At 39.3% G+C, this 10990-nt stretch overlaps 1 protein-coding gene across 1 annotated transcript in view; it reads left to right on the top strand.

The window, feature by feature from the left end:
- The first annotated feature begins 1525 nt into the window (after positions 1-1525).
- The window catches only part of SPOUT1 (SPOUT domain containing methyltransferase 1), a 30058-nt gene continuing 20593 nt past the window's right edge, over positions 1526-10990 (top strand). Inside the window, exons 1-5 of the mRNA XM_058159172.1 lie at positions 1526-1612; positions 2856-2898; positions 3199-3315; positions 4294-4453; positions 4650-4739. Coding sequence (XP_058015155.1) covers positions 1577-1612; positions 2856-2898; positions 3199-3315; positions 4294-4453; positions 4650-4739 — 446 coding nt within the window. The 5' untranslated portion in view covers positions 1526-1576. The remainder of the gene's footprint in view (positions 1613-2855; positions 2899-3198; positions 3316-4293; positions 4454-4649; positions 4740-10990) is intronic.

Here is a 10990-nt window from a genome sequence, read left to right as displayed (position 1 = left end):
CACAGAGCAACCATTCGGGACTTTGGGCTCCCCTCTCATTCCCAGCATCAGTTTTAACCTACAGTGGTCGTCTGCCAGACCATAATAGCAGGGGTGAGATCCAGCAGGTTCTGACGGGTTCTGGAGAACCGGTAGCGGGAATTTTGAGTAGTTCGGCAAACCGGCAAATACCGCCTCTGGCTGGCCCCAGAGTGGGGTGGAAATGGAGATTTTGCAATATCCTTTCCCCAGGAGCGGGGAGGGAATGGGGACTTTGCAGTAGCCTTCCCCTGCCACGCCCACCAAGCCACACCTACAGAACCGGTAGTAAAAAAAAATTGAATTTCACCACTGCATAATAGCCTGAATAGCATGAACTTTGCATTGCTTGGATGCATCCGCGGAAGAGGCTACGGTCACATTTCATGGTTACCTGAACAACTTTGCAAGGTTTTCATGATGATGCGCTAGGTCAAAATTAACCCGAATATTTTCAGCCAGGTTCACACCACCATGCATTGTTTGGAGGTTTGCTTGAACCCGGCCGTTGAACTAAGGGAGTCTTCAATACACTCTTGGCACATACACACCGGACATTTGTTTTTAACCTGAGGTTTCAATGTCCTACCCAGGTAACTTTTGAAATGTTACTTGGATTTATGTCAAAGTTAGTCTTTGCTTCACAAAACACACAGCAAGAGAACCGTTAGGGGTTTTTTTTCTTTTTCTCATTTTAAGTGTTCCTTTTATTAAATAAAAAGGAACATCGCCCGCCCCGAAAATAGCTAAAAGAAGTTTTAAAAAAACACAGGGAGAAAAATCACACAAAAACTGGGTTAAAACCTACAAGGACAGCAACAAAAAAAAAACCAGCGAGAAAGAAAGAGTGAGAGACAGAGAGAGAGGGAGGAAGAAAGGGAAAAAAAGGAAAGGAAAAGAAAGAAAGAAAGAGAAAAGAAAGGGAAGGAAAAGAAGGTGAAACGGAAAGGAAGAGAAAATATAGAAGGGAGAGGAAATGAAGGAATAAAGGGGAAAGGAAAGGGAAAAGGAAGAAGGAATAAAGGGGAAAGGAAAGGGAAAAGGAAGAGGGAAGAAAAAGAAAGAAAAGAAAGGGAAGGAAAAGAAGGAAAAGGAAGAGGAAAGCAGAAAGAAAAGAAGATGAAAAGGAAAGGAAGAGAAAGAAAATAGAAGGGAGAGTAAAGGAAGGAATAAAGGAGAAAGGGAAAGAAGAGGAAAGTACCTTGATGAAGGTATCTTTTCTTTTATGCACACTGAGAGTGTATGCACCAAGACAAATTCCTTGAGTGTCCAATCACTCTTGGCCAATAAAAATTCTATTCTATTCTATTCTATTCTATTCTATTCTATTCTATTCTATTCTATTCTATTCTATTCTATTCTAAAGAAAGGAATGAGGGTTAAAGAGAAGAAAAGAAAGAAAAAAAAGAGGAAAGGTTAGAAAGCAATCTCACCAATTCCCATATATGCAGCCGGATGGCCCCCTCTATATATTTCATCAGTCTGTGGCTTACGTCTCGCCCCACCCAATCAGCGGCCGCCTCCGGAAGTTGCCGGCCGGGGATTGGCTGGCCGCAACATGGCGGAGCGGAGCGGGGCGAAGCGGGTGCTGGAGGTGCACGTGGGGCGCGGGAGGGATTGGCGGGGGGGGGGCTGCTGCTCTTTGCACCTGGGGCAGGTAGACTGTTCCTGGGCAGGGAGGTTCCATGCGGTGCTGGCTGGGCGAAGAGATGCATGCCGGCGCTTGAATCCTTTTTTTGCTGAGAATTTGCAAAAATGGATTTTGATTGATTGATTGGATTGATTGATTTGATTGGATTGATTGATTTGATTGGTTGATTGGCCAAACTTTACCAGCCCTGATGGAGAGGCTGGTTATCCTCTGCCTGCTGGGGACGATGGGAAGTCTGTCGCACGGATTTGCATCCTGGAGGTGGTTTTAACTGCCCTCCGCCTCCCTGGCGGCCGTGGATGATGGACCTTATGGTCGGCCCAGTTGAAAGAGCTTAGGCAGGGAGAAGGCGAGTTCGTTTTGCCACCGTGAGTCAGGGAGATGCTTCCGTTCAATTCTATTCAGTTCAGTTGAAACCTTTTATTGTCAAGAGTACAACACGTGTGTACTGTGAGATTGGCTGAGCCTCCCTTTGGGCACCCCCCCCCCCAACACAATGCAATTCACAGTGAAAGGCAAAAAAAGGGGGGGGGTTCTAGGGCTTGGGGTGGGTGATCCTGGGTTCACACAATACCTTAGCCCAAGGCAGCGAAAGTGGATTGGAAGGTTGTGGGAACCCAGGGTTACGCTGGTATAAAGGGTGGATCAGGCCCTTTATAGGTCCTAATTTCCATCCAAACTTCATCCTGTTTAGTTGGACATCCCGTGTAATGATAACACCCCCATTCATTTATTTATAACATTCCTTCCTCCCTTTCCCTTCTTCCCCTTCCCTTCCTCTCTTACTTTCTCCTTCCTCCCTCTCTCCCATTCATTCATTCATTCATTCAATTTGATCCTGCCTTTATTATTTGATATTTTTGCTCTTTTAACCTGGGTCTAGCATGTTTTGCAAACCCGTCTTAACAGATTGGGTGTGTGGGGGGGGAAGGTTTCAAGGTTTTTCGCTTTCTACACCAGGCAGGTGTGCAAAACAGGGATTTTCAAAGGACTTCAAATGGTAAACAAAAGATCAGTCAGAAATACAATAAATCCATGTTTTCCATACTTGGAAAAGCAATTAAGAAGAGGCAGCCCTGTCTTGGAGGGATTAAAAAAGCAGTTGGGAAGCAGAATAAAGGGAACAATTTGGAAACTCAGGTTTGCTAGTCTACCAAACTGACCAAGTCTCTGCACTGTTTTCTAGAGAAAAGACGAAAAGGTTGATTGGCGCAAATGGAAACAGCAAAGTAAGAACTGATTTTTAAAAGATATTTTTTTAAAAAAGAGCTAAAAGGTTCTATAAAATTTATGTTGCAAAACTAGAAGGCTAAAATCTTTAGAGCCAGAAACTACGGTGTGAATAAGTGAATTTTTCCTTTTAAAATCTATAATAAAAAGGTGGGAAATGTGTCAGATCTGATCGTCCAATTCTGTTATCCAATTCTACATCTGGTTTAGTTTGCTCGACGTGACGGTCAAAAGTGTGATGTTGATGGCCTTTGAGGGCCCGTTTCTTCCATGTCGAATTTCTTTTCTCTCTGTTCTAGAAAAAGAAGAGAAGAAACGATGGAAAGAGATAAAACTGTTGAAGAAGCTGGAGAAGGAGAGAGCCCGAGAGCGGATGGAGAAAGAGAGAGAAGGAGCAAAGCCGACGGAGGAAAAAGGTAGTGGCCAAAATGCAGGAAATCTATTTTGGGTATCAGACTAGAATTGAAGACCGAGAAAGATCAGGTCAAGACAGGCAGTTTGGGCCAAGAGTGGTTGAGTGTATGTTCATTGCATGGTGGATTGAGTGTTAATCCTAGTGATTTCACCTAGGGGTGAAATCCAGCAGGTTCTGACAGGTTCTGGAGAACCGGTAGTGGAAATTTTGAGTAGTTCGGAGAACTGGCAAATACCAATTCTGGCTGGCCCCAGAGTGGAGGGGGAATGGAGATTTTGCAATATCCTTCCCCCAGGAGTGGGGAGGGAATGGGGATTTTGCAATATCCTTCCCCTGGAGTGGGGTGGGAATGGAGATTTTGCAATATCTTTCCCCTGCCATGCCCACCAAGCTACACCACGCCCACCAAGGCACGCCCACAGAACCGGTAGTAAAAAAATTTGGATTTCACCACTGCCTAGTTAGGTTTCTTTTTCTTCTGGTGGCTTATCCTTTTCTTATCAGTTTACAGATCAGCAGCCCCAAACCCAGAAACTCAATTAATACAGTAATATTAGATTAGATAAAGAGAGTCAGTTTGGGGCAGTGATGAAGGTGCTGGCAGAGAAGTCAGGTGACGGTGAGTTCTAGTCCCGTCTTCGGCATGAAAGCTGACTGGGTGACTTGACCCCAATCGGCAGGAGGTGGTGAGTTCTAGTCCTGCCTTAGCCAAGAAAGCCAGCTGCGTGACTTTAGTGCAATCACCAGGAAACAGAGAGTTCTATTCCCAGTTTGGGATGAAAACTAGCTGGGTGAATGTGAGGTCAGTGCCTCTTCTAACCCACCTCAGAGGGCTGTTGTTGTGGGGAAAATAGGAGGAGAAAGGAGTATTAAGTATGTTCAGAAGAAAGAGGAAAGACAGATGGAGGGAAAGGAATGCTTTTGGGGAGGGAGGGTGAGTTGGGATTACTTTTTCCTAAATTCTCCCCTTCTTTCCTAGGGAGGCACTACACAGTCAGCGTGGCTGTTCCCGGCTCGATTCTGAGTAACGCGCAGTCTCCTGAATTGAGGACGTATCTGGCTGGGCAAATAGCCCGCGCCTGCGTCATCTTCTGCGTGGACGAAATTGTGGTGTTTGACGAACAAGGAGAAAATTCCAAGTAAGGAGGGGGTGGCCTCCGTTTCATTCCGTTCTGTTTTGTGCCACCCCGGATGCAGTTGCAAAAAAGCCACCCTCTGGGTTGATACGATGGGTGGATTTTCCAGCCGAGCAATGTTTTGGCCGAGAAGCCGCGTTTTTACAAAAAAGGGTCGCCGGTTCGAGGCACTCGGTGACTTTTGTGGCTTGCCTTTCAGGACCATCGAAGGCGAGTTCAAAGGGATCAAGGGCAAAGACCAGCCCTGCGTCCAGCTGGCCCGGATCCTTCAATACCTGGAGTGCCCACAGTAAGTCAGCTTGCCAAGACTGTCCAGTTGAAAAGGGGCCGAAACAATCATGACCTTGTGGCCTTTTAGCTTCTTGTTCGCTCTGCTATCTATCTATCTATGGTATCTATCTGGTATCTATCTGTCTGTCTGTCTGTCTGTCTATCTATCTATCTATCTATCTGTCTATCTATCTATCTGTCTATCTATCTATGGTATCTATCTATGGTATCTATCTATATCTATGGTGTCTATCTATCTATCTATCTATCTATCTATCTATCTATCTATCTATCTATCTATATATCTATATATCTATGGTGTCTATCTATGGTATCTAATCTATCTGTCTATCTATCTATGGTATCTATCTATGGTATCTATCTATGGTATCTATCGATCTATCTATGGTATCTATCTATCTATCTATCTATCTATCTATCTATCTATCTATCTATCTATCTATCTATCTATCTATCTATGGTGTCTATCTATGGTATCTAATCTATCTGTCTATCTATGGTATCTATCTATGGTATCTATCTATCTATCTATGGTATCTATCTATCTATGGTATCTATCTATGGTATTTATCTATGGTATCTATCTATCTATCTTATCTATCTATCTATGGTGTCTATGGTATCTATCTATGGTATCTATCTATCTATGGTATTTATCTATGGTATCTATCTATCTATCTATCTATCTATCTATCTATCTATCTATCTATCTATCTATCTATGGTGTCTATCTATGGTATCTATCTATCTATGGTATCTATCTATCTATCTATCTATCTATCTATCTATCTATCTATCTATCTATCTATCTATCTATCTATCTATCTATCTATGGTATCTATCTCTCTATGGTATCTATCTATGGTATCTATGGTATTTATCTATGGTATCTATCTATCTTATCTATCTATCTATGGTGTCTATCTATGGTATCTATCTATCTATGGTATTTATCTATGGTATCTATCTATCTTATCTATCTATCTATGGTGTCTATCTATGGTATCTATCTATGGTATCTATCTATCTATGGTATTTATCTATGGTATCTATCTATCTATCTATCTATCTATCTATCTATCTATCTATCTATCTATCTATCTATCTATGGTGTCTATCTATGGTATCTATCTATCTATCTATCTATCTATCTATCTATCTATCTATCTATCTATCTATCTATCTATCTATCTATCTATCTATCTATCTATCTATCTATGGTGTCTATCTATCTATGGTGTCTATCTATGGTATCTATCTATGGTATCTATCTATCTATCTATGGTATCTATCTATCTATGGTATCTATCTATGGTATTTATCTATGGTATCTATCTATCTATCTTATCTATCTATGCTATCTATCTATCTATGGTATCTGTTGTGTCCTGCGTCTCAGCCAATCCAAACACCGCTCAGTCTGATTGGTTAAGACGCAACAGAAGAAGCGGGAAGCCGGGAGCGTCGTGATTGGCTCCCCGTCTGACAGTTCGAAAAGTTGTGTCTTGCTGAGGGGAAAAGATTCATTCCTGTCAGAGTTTCGTTAGTTCAGTTCGTGCCTGTTAGAGAGCATTCTAAGATTAAAGAATAGTTGTTGATTTAACGCGCCTCCGTGTTTATTGAACTTAACAGTATCTATCTATCTATCTATCTATCTATCTATCTATCTATCTATCTATCTATCTATCTATCTATCTATCTATCTATCTATGGTGTCTATCTACCTATGGTGTCTATCTATGGTATCTATCTATCTATGGTGTCTATCTATGGTATCTATCTATCTATGGTATCTATCTATGGTATCTATCTATCTATCTATGGTGTCTATCTATGGTATCTATCTATCTATCTATCTATCTATCTATCTATCTATCTATCTATCTATCTATCTATCTATGGTGTGTATCTATGCTATCTATCTATCTATGGTGTCTATCTATGGTATCTATCTATGGTATCTATCTATCTAGGGTGTGTATCTATGGTATCTATCTATCTAGGGTGTCTATCTATCTATGCTGTCTATGGTATCTATCTATGCTGTCTATCTATCTATGGTGTCTATCTATGGTATCTATCTATCTATGGTGTCTATCTATGGTATCTATCTATCTATGGTATCTATCTATGGTATCTATCTATCTATGGTGTCTATCTATGGTATCTATCTATCTATGGTATCTATCTATGGTATCTATCTATCTATGGTATCTATCTATCTATGGTATCTATCTATCTATGGTGTCTATCGATCTATCTATCTATCTATCTATCTATCTATCTATCTATCTATCTATCTATCTATGGTGTCTATCTATGGTATCTATCTATCTATGGTATCTATCTATCTATCTATCTATCTATCTATCTATCTATCTATCTATCTATCTATCTATCTATCTATGGTGTCTATCTACCTATGGTATCTATCTATGGTATCTATCTATCTATTTATCTATCTATGCTGTCTATGGTATTTATCTATGGTATCTATCTATCTATCTATTCATCTATCTATTCATCTATCTATCTATCTATCTATCTATGGTGTCTATCTACCCATGGTGTCTATCTATGGTATCTATCTATCTATGGTATCTATCTATGGTATCTATCTGTCTATCTATGGTATCTATCTATGGTATCTATCTCTCTATCTATGGTATCTATCTATCTATGGTGTCTATCTATGCTATCTATCTATCTATGGTATCTGTTGTGTCCTGCGTCTCAGCCAATCCAAACACCGCTCAGTCTGATTGGTTGAGACGCAAGCAACAGAAGAAGCGGGAAGCCGGGAGCGTCGTGATTGGCTCCCCGTCTGACAGTTCGCAAAGTTGTGTCTTGCTGAGGGGAAAAGATTCATTCCTGTCAGAGTTTTGTTAGTTCAGTTCGTGCCTGTTAGAGAGCATTCTAAGATTAAAGAATAGTTGTTGATTTAACGCGCCTCCGTGTTTATTGAACTTAACAGTATCTATCTATCTATCTATCTATCTATCTATCTATCTATCTATCTATCTATCTATCTATCTATCTATCTATCTATCTATCTATGGTGTGTATCTATGCTATCTATCTATCTATGGTGTCTATCTATGGTATCTATCTATGGTATCTATCTATCTAGGGTGTGTATCTATGGTATCTATCTATCTATGGTGTCTATCTATGGTATCTATCTATGGTATCTATCTATCTAGGTTGTGTATCTATGGTATCTATCTATGGTATCTAATGTATCTATGGTATCTATCTATCTATGGTATCTATCTATCTAGGGTGTGTATCTATGGTATCTATCTATCTAGGGTGTCTATCTATCTATGCTGTCTATGGTATCTATCTATGCTGTCTATCTATCTATGGTGGCTATCTATGGTATCTATCTATGTATAGTGTCTATCTATGGTATCTATCTATCTATGGTATCTATCTATGGTATCTATCTATCTATGGTGTCTATCTATGGTATCTATCTATCTATGGTATCTATCTAAGGTATCTATCTATCTGGTATCTATCTATCTATGGTATCTATCTATCTATGGTGTCTATCGATCTATCTATCTATCTATCTATCTATCTATCTATCTATCTATCTATCTATCTATCTATGGTGTCTATCTATGGTATCTATCTATCTATGGTATCTATCTATCTATCTATCTATCTATCTATCTATCTATCTATCTATCTATCTATCTATCTATCTATGGTGTCTATCTACCTATGGTGTCTATCTATGGTATCTATCTATCTATTTATCTATCTATGCTGTCTATGGTATTTATCTATGGTATCTATCTATCTATCTATCTATCTATCTATCTATCTATCTATCTATCTATCTATGGTGTCTATCTACCTATGGTGTCTATCTATGGTATCTATCTATCTATGGTATCTATCTATGGTATCTATCTATCTATGGTATCTATCTATGGTATCTATCTCTCTATCTATGGTATCTATCTATCTATGGTGTCTATCTATGCTATCTATCTATCTATGGTATCTGTTGTGTCCTGCGTCTCAGCCAATCCAAACACCGCTCAGTCTGATTGGTTGAGACGCAAGCAACAGAAGAAGCGGGAAGCCGGGAGCGTCGTGATTGGCTCCCCGTCTGACAGTTCGCAAAGTTGTGTCTTGCTGAGGGGAAAAGATTCATTCCTGTCAGAGTTTTGTTAGTTCAGTTCGTGCCTGTTAGAGAGCATTCTAAGATTAAAGAATAGTTGTTGATTTAACGCGCCTCCGTGTTTATTGAACTTAACAGTATCTATCTATCTATCTATCTATCTATCTATCTATCTATCTATCTATCTATCTATCTATCTATCTATCTATCTATCTATGGTGTGTATCTATGCTATCTATCTATCTATGGTGTCTATCTATGGTATCTATCTATGGTATCTATCTATCTAGGGTGTGTATCTATGGTATCTATCTATCTATGGTGTCTATCTATGGTATCTATCTATGGTATCTATCTATCTAGGTTGTGTATCTATGGTATCTATCTATCTATGGTGTCTATCTATGGTATCTAATGTATCTATGGTATCTATCTATCTATGGTGTCTATCTATGGTATCTATCTATCTATGGTGTCTATCTATGGTATCTATCTATGGTATCTATCTATGGTATCTATCTATCTATGGTGTCTATCGATCTATCTATCTATCTATCTATCTATCTATCTATCTATCTATCTATCTATCTATCTATCTATCTATCTATCTATGGTGTCTATCTATGGTATCTATCTATCTATGGTATTTATCTATGGTATCTATCTATGGTATCTATCTATCTATGGTGTCTATCTATGGTATCTATCTATCTATGGTATCTATCTATGGTATCTATCTATCTATGGTATCTATCTATGGTATCTATCTCTCTATCTCTGGTGTCTATCTATGGTATCTATCTATCTATGGTATCTATCTATGCTATCTATCTATCTATGGTATCTGTTGTGTCCTGCGTCTCAGCCAATCCAAACACCGCTCAGTCTGATTGGTTAAGACGCAAGCAACAGAAGAAGCGGGAAGCCGGGAGCGTCGTGATTGGCTCCCCGTCTGACAGTTCGAAAAGTTGTGTCTTGCTGAGGGGAAAAGATTCATTCCTGTCAGAGTTTCGTTAGTTCAGTTCGTGCCTGTTAGAGAGCATTCTAAGATTAAAGAATAGTTGTTGATTTAACGCGCCTCCGTGTTTATTGAACTTAACAGTATCTATCTATCTATCTATCTATCTATCTATCTATCTATCTATCTATCTATCTATCTATCTATCTATCTATCTATCTATCTATCTATCTATCTATCTATGGTGTCTATCTACCTATGGTGTCTATCTATGGTATCTATCTATCTATGGTATCTATCTATGGTATCTATCTATCTATGGTATCTATCTATGGTATCTATCTCTCTATCTATGGTATCTATCTATCTATGGTGTCTATCTATGCTATCTATCTATCTATGGTATCTGTTGTGTCCTGCGTCTCAGCCAATCCAAACACCGCTCAGTCTGATTGGTTGAGACGCAAGCAACAGAAGAAGCGGGAAGCCGGGAGCGTCGTGATTGGCTCCCCGTCTGACAGTTCGCAAAGTTGTGTCTTGCTGAGGGGAAAAGATTCATTCCTGTCAGAGTTTTGTTAGTTCAGTTCGTGCCTGTTAGAGAGCATTCTAAGATTAAAGAATAGTTGTTGATTTAACGCGCCTCCGTGTTTATTGAACTTAACATTGAACTTGCCCTATACATTGTAAGCCGCCCTGAGTCTTCGGAGAAGGGCGGGGTATAAATGTAAACAAAAAAAAAACAACAACCAGTATCTATCTATCTATCTATGGTGTCTATCGATCTATCTATCTATCTATCTATCTATCTATCTATGGTGTGTATCTATGCTATCTATCTCTCTATGGTGTCTATCTATGGTGTCTATCTATGGTATCTATCTATCTATGGTGTCTATCTATGGTATCTATCTATCTATGGTATCTATCTATGGTATCTATCTATCTATGGTATCTATCTATCTATGGTGTCTATCTATCTATGGTATCTATCTATCTATGGTATCTATCTATCTATGGTGTCTATCGATCTATCTCTCTATCTCTCTATCTCTCTATCTATCTATCTATCTATCTATCTATCTATCTATCTATCTATGGTGTCTATCTATGGTATCTATCTATCTATCTATCTATCTATCTATCTATCTATCTA

This window comes from Ahaetulla prasina, chromosome 16, assembly GCF_028640845.1.
Source record: "Ahaetulla prasina isolate Xishuangbanna chromosome 16, ASM2864084v1, whole genome shotgun sequence".
Classification (NCBI taxonomy): domain Eukaryota; kingdom Metazoa; phylum Chordata; class Lepidosauria; order Squamata; family Colubridae; genus Ahaetulla; species Ahaetulla prasina.
Note: the sequence above shows the minus strand (reverse complement) of the source record. Positions and strands in the feature narration are given on the sequence as shown.